Source organism: Porites lutea, chromosome 2, assembly GCF_958299795.1.
Source record: "Porites lutea chromosome 2, jaPorLute2.1, whole genome shotgun sequence".
Taxonomy (NCBI): domain Eukaryota; kingdom Metazoa; phylum Cnidaria; class Anthozoa; order Scleractinia; family Poritidae; genus Porites; species Porites lutea.
Genome location: NC_133202.1, coordinates 10006726 through 10024225, shown reverse-complemented (window position 1 = coordinate 10024225; position 17500 = coordinate 10006726). Strand labels below are relative to the sequence as shown.

Sequence of the window (17500 nt, the reverse complement as noted above, 5' to 3'; positions counted from 1 at the left end):
TGCTAATAGTAATAATAATAATAATAATAATAATAATAATAATAATAATGAGTAATAATAATAAATGGTACCATGTGAAGTTGCTGTGGTTACAGCATAGGATTTCGGCATCCGTTATTATAAATGCCTTTCTAATTGCTTTTGTTGATGGTTTTAACAAGGGTCTTCAACTGCAGAACAAGTTATCATGGGAATATTGTTTGGCACTAAAGTGAAAACCTTTCTACTACCTCAACTGGGCACGATATCACACTATTGAAGCCGGTCTTGTAGTAGAAGTATACGCAAAAGCAAAATGCTAAAAATCGCCAATCACAAAAAATTTCGCGTGTTTAGAAACACCACATTGAATTAAAGACCACAGTTACATAAGTACCGCATGAAAATTTGCCAAACACAACAATACCGCAAAATTTCTCAATGTAAGACGCTAAAAATGTAAAACTCTTCTATAGTCTCCCCTCCCCGAGACAAACATTTGATTCCAAATACCCCACCGTGGGTAAGAGTACCTAGAGGCAAGGCAAATGCCCAAAGGGGATGGTCACGCTTCATATTAACTGACCCATTGTAGTTGATTGCAGGCCCTTTCACCGGAGTTGAGTGTGCTTCCTTTTTCCAGTTGCGTGTATTTCGGTTTCCAAAAATTAGAGGATTACTTGGTTCTTTTCCCATTCCTGGTTGTTTCCTTTTTACTTGTTGGTCTGTTCGATTCAGCTTCATATTTATAATCTGTTTTGCGGCTATGAAGCCATCATAAGCAAAACTTTTGATTAGGAAATTTGGGCGGGAACAAAACCCCAGTGGAAGTACTCCGGATTTTTAGTGACGGCGATGATCGAAGGTTTTTCTGGGTTTGCAATTTTCGATGCCGGGTTGCCTTTGGAGTAAGAAAATTTAGCAAGTATTATCTTGGGCGGCTTTATTTAACTGAAGATTCGTGGTGGTGCCCGCAAACTACGGCCGCGTAGTTCTGTATGGAATTTTTTTTTTTTTTTTGGCGGGGGGAGGGGGGGGTAAATTTTTGGACCAGGGATTTTTGGGTGTTTTGATCTTTGCCCCTATAAAATCATCCACGTCATTGCTGTGGTATACGTTTTGTACGCCCTTCTGATAAATAACATCAGAACTACCGTGAAAAAAAAGAAACATTAATTAAATGTATTAAATGGCAAGAAAGTTGAATTGCGAGGAATAAGCAAGGGTGTATCTGCTGAACTGATTTTCGAGAAGGAAAAAGAGAAACCTTATGCATATTATGAGAAGCTTATATGTCTTCGCCCTTCAGTGGGTTAAAATTTGTTCTAAGAGACCACAGATCCGAGATGGAATGACCGTCTTAAATAAATCCGCATGGATTTCTTTCTTTCTTTTTTCTTTTTGATCTTTGTTTGTTTTTTGCTAAATGGGGAAAAGACGAACTACATCAGTCAAATGCTTGTGATAGAGAAAAAGTTGCGCTGAAGATTTTTGCGCCTTGGAAATACGAAGATAAGGATCAAGATTTATCTAAAACAGTTCATGTTCCAAATGATTAACTAAAATACCTTACGTCAGCTTGTGAGCCTATCAATGCACTCACGGCAAACATAAAAAAAAAATGATGTACACAACAGGAAACTTTTTGAAAACAGTAATACTGTGGCTTGTGTAGAAAGTGCACAAATAACATGGCATTGAACAATATTATATGCTTGTTACAGGTAAGAAAACCTTTCACTAAATAAACGATCTAATTGATCAGATTTAGCCTACCTGTATTTTCACGCAGGAAGAACTTCTCTGTTTCGCTTCACTGTAACTGTTTCACTCAGTCGTATCTTGATATGATGATATGAAGGGGGCGTCAACTGATTATATAGACTTTGACAAATCATGTGATCAAAAGGACACGACGCAATAGGTTAATTTTATTTTAAGAAAATGTGTGTGATGACATTCTGCCTAAAAATATCTTTTATTCGCAACAATTCAAGATAATGATATAAACAAAAGAATATGACCCAAGAATATTTTATTTAAGGAAAATGTGTTTGATGATCAGACATCCGATCGAAAATGAAACTGTTACTTGGCAATTTATACTTCGTTACACGCATATAAAATATTTCGCTTTACAATATTTCTCTTTCATGGAATCTCTCTCTTTCGTAGTTAAGTCTGTAATACTCCTAAAAAAACCTGGAGTCATCCAGAAATAGTATTCGATGCCATTTCAGTGTGACAATAATAAGGGAGCCATACACTATACAATCAGTACAGTAGACCATTAATGCCTTTTCCAAATTTCGAAAAAGTGCAAAACTTTTCTTGTTAAAATGAGTTTTATTTGCATTAGAATAAAAAATCATTATTATCTGTCAATAGCTCTTCACTTAGCCTCGCTTTGAAACAGAGGCTTGAGTCAACTCGGAAATAGCCCGCATTGGTGAGGACTCATTTGTCTCTTACATTGTTCTGCTCATAGTAACCTACAATTAGCGTTGTGTTTTTTTGCTCATAGCTACTCAGATCAAAAGATTCACAAAAATCCTTTTTGGACTCTAAACAGCAATAATGTTTAAAAACTGGAGTATTTGAGCTGCATTCGGCAACAAAACTTTTGAGAGACAGTGTACTCAAATAGTCTAACTTCAGGGAACAAAACAATCCAACCACCCATCTCTTTCCTCAATTCAAAGTTGGGGCATTTGTTCTTTTCTACAGGTAGCTTGAACAGCAGAACAACAATGCATGGAGGGGATGGGGGAGGAAAAGGTTTATTTTTTCCTTTTGAAGTCTATAAAACGTCCGAAAGGCCCCTTAGTGCAAAGTGTTTCAGCAAATTTTGTCGCCGATTGTGGTTCCTCCCCAGCGGTCCAAACGCAATTAAAAAACTAACAGTCAAGTGACGGAAATGGATTAAGACTTTCTTTAAAAATGTTTTTACTTTTCTCTCGGTAGCTATTAACTGCTATGTTGTGTAGTCCATTAAGTATCTGTAGTGAGAATAGAACGTAGTTTTCGTTTGATTATTCGTGTTTCATTTTCTAATGAAACTACATCTTATTTATATAAACCTTATTGACACTTTATTCGCCATTTTTTTTTTTACAATCGCGCAAAACGCTTAAGACCCGCATAATTAACATTCTCAAGAAATTTGATACTCATATGGTCTACATGTTAAATTCAAATCAAGGAAGAAAATGAAAAAAACATGTGAAAATAAAAACTATCAGGGCCGGAATCGACATGAGAGTTTCCCCACGCCTAAGGCACAAATTTAGTTGCATAAATGCATGAAGCTCTTACTTCGAGTCCGACGCGCGCTCGGTAAGCGCTCCTTGCGCTATTTACAGTATTTTTATTGTAAATAGCCTGCAAACACAGGCGTTCTTTCAGTCATGTGGAGGGAACTAGGGAAACCACGACTGGAAAAACGTCTTCGCCTCATTCACAGCCTATTATGAGTACTGCACTTAACTTCCCCTTTGGTTTAACTTTCTGGGCAACAGTGTTGTGAGGAGGTCCCATGAAGTGTGCAAAGGGTCTCGATGTTGGTGCCCACTATAGTGGTTAATCTTTGACCCAGATCACACGTACCCTGCTGTTTTTGGAAAAGAATATACATCAAATACAGTGAAAGCTCTCTGGACGGACACTCTCATAAGCGGACAGCTCTACTTACGGGCGCTTTCACAAAATCCCGTTTCAACTCCCACACAAACCGTCTGTATTTTCACATTTCCTTAAGCGAACAATTCCCGCATATAGGCGGCAGCGGACACTTTAAAGGTTTAGGAATTAGAGTTTAGCTTTGATTTTAAGCTCCTGTAAGTGGACACCCGCTGAAATGAAATCTCATTCCCCTGTGAATCTTGCATCTGTTGCATTTTAATACATCAACTTCCGTGTTCACAATGAATTTTTATCAGTTTCATTGTTTGTTAGGTTACACTTCAAAACAACATTTGAATTTTATACTTTTGACTGAATTACAGCATTGTCAGAACAACAACAGTGTAGCCAAACAGTAACAAACATTGTTTTTGCATTTCCAGTGTTCATTTGTAGTTGGTCACATCGTCATGCTATAAAGTGCTAGCCACTCTGAGTAAGATCAGAAAAATATGATACCAAAAGAGACTAAAGAAGTCTCTTGTTCAAAGCCTCGTCCTACCCATAACTTTAATGACTCCTTCACAGCCACTGTTTTATTGATAGTTTGGGTAAACCAAGTAATTTCCCCTCGATCAAAATCAACCGTATTGGATAAGGATTAGGGCTAGGAGACACTTCTGGTCTTGTTTAATAATCTTTCGCACGGTAACCTGTATTCTGACATTTGTAATGCGTTTACCTGTAGAAAATACCTGCCGGTATCCATCGGGAAGAAACGTTTTTACACCCACCGTCAATAATCAGTCACTTTTTAATCAATCACCAATTAATCCGCCAAACAAGTTAGAAACCAGCCTTATGAACCGCAAATGAGAGCCTTGTGACCAGGAGGAGAGCACACTATCAAGAACATGGGAGCCGGTTGTTGAATGGAGCTCCTGTTCTAGACCGATTTTCTTCGATATTTGTGTGTTATTTGGCAGGCATTGGGCTGAAACTTATATGTGGTGACCGTAGCTAGTTTTTAAAGTGGTTTTAGTGTATTCCCTGCATCTAGTATATGTGTGTGTTTGTGTTGCTTCGCATACATTTCTGCACGCAGTTCCCCTTAAACATTTTTTGCTTAAATTGCGATAAAATTTTGCTAGCAAATTTTTGCGACAGAGTGCAGTCGTGGACATAGCTGAATCTTGTACCCAGTTCTAACTCCTTCTTGGCTACAAGATTAAGCGTAATAAGGATAACAGAACAATACCTGGAACCACCAATAGATAGGTAAGCACCTTTATTCTTCTTTGTTAATAAAAGCGCTGTTAATGTACACATATTTTACAAGGAAACAAATTTTAAGGTTATGGTTTCTTCATATATATTGGTATCTGATAAACCAAGCTTAATAATTCTTCTTTGGACAAAGTGTTTTGCTATTCAACTCCTGTGGAAGAGACCTATTCAACATTTCTGCCCAAAGTTGTCACAATAACTTTCCAAATTTGTCGAGGGACGATAAAACTACGCTTTACTTTGAAATGTGAACATTTGAGTGACCGCAAAGAGTAGCCGAGGAATATCTCTGAAGTTTAGCTGTTCTGCCGTTAAAGTCAAAACCTTAGTCTGCGTTAAGACACACGAAAATCCATCAACTCTTTTTGGCTGAAAAATTATAAGGGGTGGGGGGGGAATTTATAAATTTTTAATGGAAAAAAATCGGTGCCTAAATAAATACTAAAAGACGCCTCAATCTAATTCTTCACTTTAAATTTTTGAAGACATATATGAGCCTACTGATATCTACATGATCTTTTCTGGTGGCATTTGAAAACGATTTTAGATAATCTATATGTACGTTTCCGTTGATCTCCTCGTCCAATCCCAAAGTTGGTTATGGAGACCAGTAATTAAGTTTTAACTTTTTAGTCCGTGGACGAAATCCTCTGGTGCGACCTCTTTGTCAACACTTTCACAATGTACTAATTCTTGACGGCGACGACTGTTCATTCGATTACTTGAACTGTAATGAGAGACGTAATGAGACCTCTCACCAGGCTAACGCGGCCAAATTACCGGTTGTGAGGTACTAGGGACTAGTCACGAAATCCGTTTCTACAGGAGGTTCTCTTGGTTTACTTTAAAGGCGGTGGTATAATTGCCGGTCGGTTAAACATGCAGTTTCCACATAATGACTTGTCCATCCTCGCCTCCCGTTACCACAGTGCAGCCGTCACTTGATACGTCTATGCATCGAATGGCCCCTGTAAAGGTCAGAATGAAAACCACAACTGTGCTGAGTTACGAAAAGTCCTTTAGCAAGCAGAGGAGTAGTTATAACAAACTTGCTACTTTTGATATCCCAAAGCAATTAACCCTTTCACTCCTAGACAACATCATGGCAAAATTATTTTACAGTCAGGGCAGGTCAAGCGTACCACCCAAGATTGCATTAATGAATTTATTATTCGAAGGTTGAATCCGTTGGTAGATGTAGATTTCAGTTTCATCTCTGCACTCCTACATACGTAATGAGGAGTGAATTCACACGCGAGGCAACCATGAAATTTCTGCCAGCTCAGTTTGTCTTGAATTTGATGTCTTTCAAATAATTTAAATATTTTTCAATCTGACCGAATAAAGAGGTGTTATCGTGAAAAATTAACTGCTCTTTACGCATGCAGGAATGCAGATTTGAATTTGAAACGCCTAACGGATTCATTTTTAAAATAATCGATTCATTAATGCAATCTTGTGGGGAACGCTTGCCCTGCCTTGACAGTAAATCTAATTAGAAAACTAGTAAAAGCCAAACGTTAGCGAGAGAGGCGAGATCGCTGGAAAGACAAAACGCTCTAGCTACAATGCTGTGCTTTGATTGGTAGTTCTTTTAACAATCGGTTTATCCTTGGATTAAACTTTATTTTCCTTTGTTTTAAACTCATTATCATATATTACCATATTCAAAAACAAAGGAAAATGAAATTCTATCCAAGGATAAGATTGAACCACACGAAACATAAATCTGCTACCACTAATGCCAAGTAAGGCTATCTTGAGATTAGAGTAGAAAATAGACAAAGTAGAAGTACTTCCGAGAAGCATATATTTGGTGCCTTTTTTTCATAAAGATGAAAAAGCTCTCTAGCCAGGCCTATGTTAACATATTCAAGTAGCTCTTAGAATTTATCAAAATTATCCCAGTTGTGGCCGGTGAACTAGGAGACCACAGTCAGTGGACGTGACTAGTGTACCTTCATGAGCAGTCATTCTGCAAACTTCCTGTACATTAATCAGATCCCAGATCTGTAAGTAGCCGGATTCTCCACCAGCCAGTACCATTTGGCCGTCCCACACTGCACATCTGCAAAACCACAAAAATCTAGTGTAAAACTTGGGCCCAGTTGTTCAAAAGCTGGACAAAATTCAAATAAATCACTATCCATTGGACAGAGATTTATCCCGTGGATAACTTATCTACTGGTGTAGTTACTGTAAATCCTCTATTAAGCCCGACGGGGGGCTTATTAATTTTGAGCCCATTTGAGGGGGGGGGGGGGTGCCTAACAGAAACGGAGGGCTTATTTAAGCGAGAAAAGACGATGTTATCAGTTCTTCATAAAAACTAGGATACGAAGTGGAAAAGCTCAAGTACAAGAAGGTTGTAGGAGACGGGAGGGGGGGGGGCTTAACAGATAGGGGAAGCTTTACAACTTTCTTTCCCTGAAAAGGGGGGGGGGGCTTTTTATGAGGGAGGAGCTTGTTTGAGAGGGTGGACTTAATATTGGATTTACGGTATTATTCAATTTCCACCCTGTCGCCAAAGAGCCTCCAGTAGCTCAGTGGTTAGAGCGGCTGAACTAGAACTCGGAGGGTCGTGCGTTCGATTCTCACCGGAGCTTGGAATTTTTTCTGAGCTTTCTGGTGTTAGAAATCTCCTTCTTCCAAATTATCCAACTTTTAAACAACTGGGGCCTGTCCTCGATGAGAATCTTCGTCTTGAGGGAGTGGACAGCTTTACATTTAGCCTACGGTAGTAGGTCCCAAAAGAAATTGAAAATACTTACCACTTGCACATCTCCCATAATGCACTCTATTTGCCCTCCCCTCCCCCCAAATTTTGCATAAACATTGTTTTCAATTTCTTTTGGGACGGCTGTAATACCAAGGAAAAATGAAAAACAAAGGTTATGCAAATAAGGTGCATTATGGGAGATTTGCAAGTGGCGTATTTCTTATGAAAAATCTGGGAGGCAAAACAAAGAGTACAACGGTGTTTTTTAAAAAGGTTTATTAAGATCACCTGATTTCTTCTCCGACATCCTTGCAATAAACTTCAGTTCCTGTATGAACATCCAATACTCTCATGAAGTGGTCTGCACCGCAGGAGAGAATCCGCTGTCCATCTGAAACAAAAATAAAGAACTTAAAAAAGCATCTGGGCCCGGTTTCTCGAAAGATGGTTAAGTTTAACGCAGGATTAAGCCAAATTTTAAGCAACGTTTTCATGTCTACCAACATGCAACTAGAGCTAATTAAATACTGTTCAGCCTTTACTCCGAGATTACAGTAATGATAACATAAAATGCGCAAGAAGGTAAAATACGGAACAAATTTTTAATCCGTGATTAGACCTAATCGGCCTTTCAGGAACCGGGTCCGGCTGGTGAATAAGAAAAATAACCAAAATCTGCATTACAACATGACAAACCCAGGGCGACATTGAGTCTTTCAAAATTTGACGATTTTCCGTTTTTTTTTTTATTTTTACCACAGTGCGCATGGTTTATATTAGAATAGGAATGTTACTTTTGAGGCAACTTGAGATAGGGTTCAACTTACCAGGACTAAAAAGTACTGTATGAACAGTCGCTTTATGAACTGAAATAAAATAAAGGGTGTCAGCAAAATAGTAAAAACAGTTCATTCAAGTTTTAAGGTATTTAACTTGTACAAGACTTTTTTTTATGTCACCAGTACATGCAATGAGCAAGCTTGAAAACCAGAAACATAGCTTGGGATTTCTTCCAAAAGGCAAAAAAAAAAAATGTAACTGGCAACGCCGAAAGAATAATAATACGGAGGGCAAAACCGTTTGTTTTCTTATCTCTTGTAATGTACTATTATTTGAAAAACGTTGCACATTTGAATTATTTAATTGAAAGCTAAAGAGCAGCACCTTTCTGTGATGGTCTTTTTGACGCAGTACAGACAAGGTGTTTTACCTTTTGAGTCTGTGAATGAAATTCTTCCGTATGGCCATTCAAATGAAAGCGCTTCAGCAATACTTGACGCTAACACTGTTTGCATTTCCTTACTTTGCACAATAAAATTGGATCATTTTACGTTTCTGTGAAACTGCCCACCCACCCCTCCCCCAAGCCAACATTTTCTTCTAAGTAAGAACTAAGTGTTAGTAGCGACGACGGCAGACGTCTTTGACGGCAAGCGGAAGTGAAATTACTGCTAGAAAGACTTCCGGCTGCCGTCGTTGCGAAGTTTCCCGCCGTAGCGGCCTTGTCTGTGACGTGAAGAGGGCCATTTTGCCGTCGCGTGTAAAAAGTGAGTAAACTTGATCCAAATAATGCCATTTAAACACATTTTGAGCGAAATTCTTTAGTACTGTTAACAGTTTATTCTCAGTAGACCATTTTTGTCAAATTTCTAAGCGACTTAAACGATTTGAACACGATATTTAAATTAAACTTGTTTGCCCTCTCTAAACAGTTTGACTCGTTAATCACCATGGACTCGGTCAACTCGACAAAGACAGCAACCCAGTAAGTTTTACAAGTTTTTTCTTGTGTTTATTGATGTGTTTATTAACAATTATGATATCGTAGACTTGTTTTGGCATTAAATTGAGGTCCAATGGATTATGTCACTCATCTTTTCGTCAAGCCTCTCGAGGTCAAAATGTTCGTAATTCTGGTAGGGAAAATCCGGATTTTTAGATCTGTTGACATCATACAACAGCAAAAATTCATCTTTTGAAATGTCGCCATCATCGAAACTTGTCAGTAACAATTCACGAACCTTTCTAAAAGTAGTCATCACTCTTGTATTTATTTCTAAACTTCAACAGGAAAAGGCGCCACAACAAACCGCCGTCGCGCAAGCTTTCTTAATGCTATTTTTCGCGCCATTGCGACAGCGACCTCACCCCAAGCCCCCTCGACCAGGTCTGCCGTCGTAGAATCTCGCCGTCGTCGGATCTTAAGCTCACTAATGTTGGTTTAGGGGAGGGATACGTGGGCAGTTTCCCAGAAACGTAAAATGATCCGTGGAATTTCTATCTAACGGTGATTAGATGAACGCACTGGAAGTGAACTTTATCTTACTAGGATGGTGACTGATAGCTGCTTGTTGATCAATGTTCCACAGCATTACAGTTCCTGAAGATAAACAAAAGACACAATGAGATTTTTGGACACAATTCGTCCAGTGCAACCTCGTTCCCATGGTTCTCTTTCTTTCTCCTTGGGAACGAGGTTGCGTCCTGTGGTTCATTACGCGAGAGACTGGGTCGTTTTTGGCGACTCTTTGTTTACACTTTTTGCCTCATTAATATAAGTCTATCACTATCTGATGACGCTAATAAAATAAAAACTCTGAATATTGAAAGGGCATAACAGTCCCAGTTATCTCTGAAAATTTGAGCCCAATACATAGAATGGTTTCGGAGAAATTCTCTTCTAAAAACTCGAAATTTTACAGAGAATGTATGGCTCATTAACGTTTCTGCCACACAGCAATTTCACAGTTTTTAATGGCTGATATTTCCTTCAATATTGCTTGCAAAGAGCTGAAAATTGCGCAAATTGCTCAACTTAATCAGCTTTTTCAACTTTTGCATTTGGTTAAGTCGTATGTTTATGAGGAAAAATGACGTCAGCAAAGATTCGCCTATTGAATCGAATTGAACCTCGGGACTGTTTTGGGGACTCTATCACAAATATGGCTGCTGGCCAAAAAAGACAGTTTAGAAAGGAAGACTAGAGATATGCTGGATAAACATCTGGTTTTTGATCAAGATTATGGTAAAGTGTCTTACCATCCATCGTTCCCGTCACCACAAGAGTGTTTGTAGGATCAAGATCAACCGAATTAACCTGCAAACAAAATCGGGTTAAAAAAACAATGTATCATTATACATTTCTAAGACACTGCCCACCTACCCCTCCCCTAAGCCAACATTAACATTTACTTCTCACTCAAGGCAAAATGTTGGCTTAGGGGAAGGGTAGGTGGGCAGTTTCCCAGGAACGTATAATATACCTGTGTTTTAAGACAATATAGGGAAAAAAACAATGAACTTCTCTGAGTAAAATTTTGAGTCAGGTGCTCTGAGTTGGTGAGCCACGTTTGAGCATTCAAAATAAAGCCACTGAGCAGCACTTCTTTATGATAATTAGACTGGTTATCTTAATTCGCAAGGTACCACCCAGGTTCGATTCCCTGTCAGACTAATATTTTAAAATAACTGAGGAGAAGCTACGGCCTTCGTTTCACTGACTTCGTACCCAGATGTCTTCGGCTTCGTCGACAAGGGATCTGGATGCAAGATTATCGTTTCACATCTTCAAACGGTTAAAATTTATGGTATTTACTCCGCTAAGGGCAAAACACTTTGGGCCTTATCTCGCTCTACTTTTACTCAATCTGTCTGTGGGACAAATGAAAACTAAGGGCGTGGCAAATTTCCTGGAGTGAACACCCCCATGGTGGTCTCCTTAGTCTTGAGCGGGAAATCTGTAGGGAGAGATCTTAAATATAGGAATAACCTCTTGATCATAGTAGCTGCTAGTAAACAGAGTTTGACTATGACTAACACAAGCTTGACCATACAAATGAAAACTGTTTATAGAACTTTTCGCTATCTCTATCATTCTGTTAAGGAACTAGCGAGTCTGTTGGCCCGATCGTACCTCAGTGTCATGTTCAAGCTCGGCCTAGGGAATAAAGAAAAGGAAAATTAAATTAATAAAATAATAATAATAATAATAATATCTTAAATTTTATTTAAAAACTATTAAAATCCTATTTACAATTAATTCGCTTAAAAAAAAGAAAACACTATTCATTCAAAAACACTATTTAAAATTTCTGTCGATTTAAAAAGCACTTTATTTTAGCTTAAAAAAAAGTTAATTAAAACTAAAAAAATTTTTTCGAATTAAAAAATAATAATAATAATAATAATAATAATAATAATAATAATAATAATAATAATAATAATAATAATAATAATAATAAGAGGGTCTCAATGGGGTTAACCGATAGCCGTAAAACGGCCAAAAATTTAGTCGATAGCCGTAAAAATTGAAAAATTTTAACCGTTAGCCGTAAATAGAGTAAAAAAGAGTTAACCGTAAAAGAAATTGTTCCCTAGATTTGCCACTTTTAAGGAAGGTACAAAATTCACTTATGGTTGCGTTTTTTATTTCCCGGCCAGTGTGGCTCCGTACGTACGTTAGGCGAAGCGCCTTTTCGGTGTTGACCAAGACCTAGGCTCCATTTCCTCCACTCTCTCGGGGAGCTAATTTTTTCCATAGCGAAAGTGTGGCTTCTTGCTGGGGATTAATATTTGCTATTTTCAGGAGGTTGTGCCCTCAAAACACTAGTGAAACAACACGCAGAGATGTCACTGTTTGTGAAACACGTTGCCGATAAACAACATTTCCCTGTTTTTCTCTGACGCTACAGTAGACATTGCCGTCCCTGTACGGCGTCTTCCCACGCAATCTCGGTCAAGGCATTTCGGTGGCGAACTCGCTAGGACCACGTGACCCGAAACGCATTACCCGCGCGGAATAATGAGGCGTATGGACAAGGCAACGGCAGACAGTAGTTCCGTACAGTCTTTCGCTATCATTAAAAACAGCGGACACGGGAATTTTGTTATTGGCCGTTTTCACGCTAGAGCTAGAGATGGATTATCCGTCTGAGACTAGCGTGTGTACAGTAGCGCCCTCCCCACAGACACCCCTTCTCCGATTTTTTCTTGGGGGAGGGGGCGGCTGTACACAGGCTATCTGGAACGGATAATCCCGTCTTCAAACTGTCCGTCGAAATTGACGGATAAAGTCAGGCGGATTGTTCATTCAAAATTAAAACTATTCCATTTTCAAATTACGAAGTATTACCTACCTGACGCGAATCATCAAAAGGATAACCCGTCTCACACGAGTAATCCGTCCCTAGTATGAAAACGGCCATTTCTGTTATAATGAATGTCGTGCCCCGGCCTTGAGTTGGGCGTTTGCGTGTCCGCTTTTGCTTTTTCACAAAGAATTATTGTCCTTGATGCGTGAGATCGTTGTCTTTAGTCCATAGGCGTAAGACTCACGCATAATGCGTATACAATATTGTGATGTTATAAATTTTGATTGGCTTAATGATTGGCTGCTATGTTGGACTCTGGCTAGCAAAAACGTTTGAGTGGAGGAGAGTAACACAAGACTTGGGAAAAAGGAGGGCCACTTGAAATGCTTACAACAGCAAAACTGATTAAAAATTAAGGTACTATTGCATCAGTTTTGGAATTTAATGTTTAATGTACATTAGATGTGCCTTTTAAGCCAAATGTTGCATTAGAAATATACAAATAAGTTTCATAGTTAATCATTAATAACCATTTAACTGACAACTGACAAAAAGCTCAAAATTTAACTGACGACTGACAAGTAGCCGAAATTTTAACTGACAACTGACATTTGTACCCCCCTCCCCCCCATCCAGACCCTCTTATTTCCATTTAAAGATACAAAAAATACAGGTTAATTAATATTTAACTTTTTGAAACAAAAGAAGTTAATTTTTAACTTTTTTGTTAACCGTAACTGAACAAAATTAACCGATAGCCGTAAAATAGCCAAAATTTTAGCCGATAACCGTAAAAGTCACCACCCCATTGAGACCCTCTAATAATAATCGTTAGTCTAACGATTTAGTCATCACTTGCGTTAAAAATCACGATGTTTCGACTTTTGTTAGCCTTCATCAGGCGATAAGGTCGACTGGTTGACCTAAAATTGGTTTTATTGGACTGTTGATGTTAGAAAAGCAAAACGATACAAAACAACAGAGTCCCATAGATGGCTCGAATGATGGAGCAGAGTGCAGAAATCGCACGGTCATCGATGAAGCTTGATATAGCCTGAATAGGCTTCAGACAACAAGGCCTAAGGTTTAAATTTAATCACTGATCAAATAGACACTTATTAACGAACCATATTTTGAGTTAGTTTGGCGCTGACAGCGAGGAAAAGACACCATGTTAAAAGAAAATCGATTTTTGTAGATCATCAATCAATCGCAAAGAAAGTGAGAAAAGGTAGCCTTTATTGCATCAACTTTCATCAGTCGTACTTAAAACAACAACTAAACTTTAACGTCTGCCGGTCACCGAAGAGAAATATTTACCAGAATTTCCGGAGGGGAGGGTTTCTTGCCTTCTGGTTCAGGAAAGAACTTCCAAACCTACATGCGAAGAAATGAGAAAATATGCTTATGTTTGAAATACGTCATTTATATAAAAAGAAGCTGACGCATAGGGAAGTAGACAAAGATTTTTGACAAACTAAAAGTGGTTTCAAAACTCTTTGAAAAACAGGGGAGCCGACGTTACCTTGCCAGTTTTTCGTGCGCAAGCGTGGTTGATGCTTTTTTGAAGTTGGCAGGGTATTCTGCAGTTACTCCTACTTCAGTTTGGATCGAAACGACCGAACTCCGTTGAACCTGTCGTAAGCGATCACTTGAATGGCGAAGATTTATTGATCGCCTACGGGAATCGACCCACAGAAGGTCTCTTCAGAGAAGAGGTCTACTTTTTGGAAGAGAATTTATTGCATGCAAATTCTATGTTACGTATACGTGTAGCTCCTTGTTGTAACTGGAAGTCGTTCGTATACTCTGAGCGGTATAGTACATACAGCGAACAAAGAGACCATACCATGTGTCAAGTAGTCGCTTACAAGACGTTAAAAAATACGGAAATAATAAAACAGTCTGGCCAAAAAGTCTTCACGGTCGCTTATGAGTGGTGGTCGTTACAACAGGCTCTCATTAAAGGGCTTTGGGACAATTTTGGTGTTTTGCAGCGGTGGTCGCTTACGGGAAGTCCTCGCGCGACTACCTTTCGTAAGCGACCAGGATCGACTGTATTTCCATTTTTCTCAAGTTCGTTAATCAGGTACCTAAGAGACATAACTTGCCTAAGAGATAAGAGAGGCATCATTTGGTGGTTTTATTACATGGAGTAAAAGTTTGCTGATAAAGCTCACCTTGACGGTAGAATCCCAAGAAGCTGTTACTAGGATACCATCATTCCAGCACAAACATGAAACTGAAATGAGATAAAACGATACAATTAATAACACAATGGACAGTTGAGTACTTAAGACACATTTCAGCGGCGGTTTCAGAGGAGGGGCCCGGGCCCGGCCCCCCCCCCCTTATATTTAGACCAAACTGAGGCTCAAAGGGACGAAAAATGTTTTTTGGAGACCGGGCACCCCCCTTATCCCAGGGTCTGGATGACCCCCCCCCCCCCCCCCCCCTTATCTCAGGGTCTGGATCCGGCACTGCATTTAAGCAAAGAAGAGTCCAAACTGATGCGTTTCCTAGACGAGGTAACACTACATGCGTCAATACAGAGAAGTCGTTACGTCACGTTGCCATGGTAGCAAAATTTCTGGGTGACAACAAACCAAAAACGTCACTTAAAAAGTGAACTCGCGCTGTTTCAAACTGTGTCCCTCTATAATGTGTCAAATGTTGGTGAAATTTTCTGGGGTTGAATTCGAAAGGACCGTATCTAAATTAAAAAAAAAAAAAGAAAAAGAAAATTTTTGTGTTTTGTTCACGTACTCCGCAAAGCGGGCAGGTGAAATAAGAAGGTTTCATGTCGCAGTTGTGTAACGACGGCTAAGAAATGTACAAAAAGGCGTGATGCACGTGCAAAGATTTTTTTGCTTATTTTAACTTAGTTTTTTTGCCATTCTCGTCCGTTATCACTGCTTAACCCTTGAAAGGTGATGTTACACGGGACGATTCGCAACGACGATTTTTAGCGCAATGCAACGTGGCAACATTGTTGCGACATTTTTTCGAAAACGTACAACATTATTCCAATATTGCAACGCTGTGTTGCGCTAAAAACTGTCCTTGCGAGTCGTCCTGTGTAACATCACGTTTATGACGGCCTGCGAGTAGCGAAAAAACCGCATTTTTCACCAATTCCTCTTCTTTGGAGTGGCTTTTCCGCTAATTAGCATAAGAATGACTAAGAACGAGTTGTGCAAATCTACTGCGATCTTTCTCTCTCGCTCTCTTTTTTCCCTTCTTTTCCATCTTTATTGGCGGTTTTGTTGCCCACTTTATCGTCTTTTTTTGGAATGGAATTGTGGCTGGATAACTTTTTAGGAGAGGGACAATTTTCGTTTTCAAAGAGTGGAATGTAAACAGCGAAGTTGGCAGTGGATTGTTCCCCAAAATGTTACCTTTTTTGTGGGTGTAACTCTGACAGGATTGGTCAGAATATCCACAACGAGGTATCGCTGGAAAGATCTATCTTTGCTGACGTTGTTGCTTACTAATTTATTAACTTAAACGGAAAGCTAAATGGGTCCAGGAAGGAAGATTTTCATCGTTCAATATGGAACGAAAACGACCAAAGCCATCGTCGAAGGGTTAGGGTCCTTATTCTTGTGACCCGAAATTTTGCTACCATGGTAACATGACGTCACACTTCTCCTCTCCACTGACTTGGATAGCTTCACTGCACGTTTGGTTTTGGCTCCGCGAATAACTAACACTTACTTGCATCGTCATGCCCCGACTTAGTGTCCACAACTCGCCCATACTCCACGGAATAAATGTATCTGCATTTAAAAGTACAACACAACGATTTTCAGCAGTGTTCGGAGTAATTTTGTTTATAAATCAAGTTTTTGCCTCAATAATTCCTCCTTACGGATGCTTTATTTTAGCCTTATCTACCCATACTTATTCTACTGCGTGAGCGTCTGGGCATCGACCTACCCATCAAACCTCAGAAGATTAATCACACTTCAAAAACGGGTCGTAAGAATAATGTCGAGGAGTGCTTTCGATGCTCACACTGACCCCTTATTTAAAAATTTAAAAATTCTGAATCTTGAGAGTATCTACAAACTTCAAATAGGAAAATTTATGTATCAATACAGATCTGGCTTACTTCCTTATAGCTTCAATAACATGTTTCTGGTGACACGCGAGGTGCATTCTTATTGCACTAGAAGTTCGGAGCATTTTTATTTACCACAATGCAGGACTAATATAAGAAAGTTCTCCATCAGTTTCCAAGGTCCTAAATTTTTTAACTCTCTTAGTTTTGAAATTCGAAATGCAACAAGTACCGCTTCCTTTTGCTGTAAGCTGAAAGCATTCCTCTTATCATAAATAGTAATTTATATATATAGATATATATATATTTTTTTTTTTTTCTTCCTTTGCTCTTTTATTTTGTTTTGTCTTGTTTTTTTTTTTCTTTTTGGCATTTCGCTTTTTTTAGCCTAGAACTATGATTAGTACGACTATCTAATATACTTATTTTAAGATTTACTGTAGCTCTGCCATTGATTTTCCCGTGTGTAATTATGATAATATTTTGTTCTAATTATCTAACTGAGGGAGCCCATTCCTTATAAGCCCGGTGGCTTCTCTTGGGCTTCCTCGCCATGAGAGTTAAGGTAATTAGATTTTATTTGATTTGTAGAATTTTTTGGCAAACAAAACAATAAACAATACGTTGCTATAAGATATGATTGGCTGCGAGGACTCGAGCCACTTGTTTTCCCGCCCTTGGCAGCAACTGCAGGTGGATGTTTCTGATTGGTTCATTGAAAGAACGTGTAATTTGCAGGTG

At 38.9% G+C, this 17500-nt stretch overlaps 1 protein-coding gene across 1 annotated transcript in view; it reads right to left on the bottom strand.

The window, feature by feature from the left end:
- Window positions 1-4871: 4871 nt before the first annotated feature.
- The window catches only part of LOC140927678 (protein FAN-like), a 43588-nt gene continuing 30959 nt past the window's right edge, over window positions 4872-17500 (bottom strand). The window contains exons 30-39 of the mRNA XM_073377353.1: window positions 16414-16475; window positions 14877-14938; window positions 14017-14073; window positions 11520-11543; window positions 10646-10703; window positions 9933-9986; window positions 8434-8472; window positions 7895-7997; window positions 6846-6955; window positions 4872-5855 (exon numbers count right to left, since the gene is read on the bottom strand). Coding sequence (XP_073233454.1) covers window positions 5761-5855; window positions 6846-6955; window positions 7895-7997; window positions 8434-8472; window positions 9933-9986; window positions 10646-10703; window positions 11520-11543; window positions 14017-14073; window positions 14877-14938; window positions 16414-16475 — 664 coding nt within the window. The 3' untranslated portion in view covers window positions 4872-5760. The remainder of the gene's footprint in view (window positions 5856-6845; window positions 6956-7894; window positions 7998-8433; window positions 8473-9932; window positions 9987-10645; window positions 10704-11519; window positions 11544-14016; window positions 14074-14876; window positions 14939-16413; window positions 16476-17500) is intronic.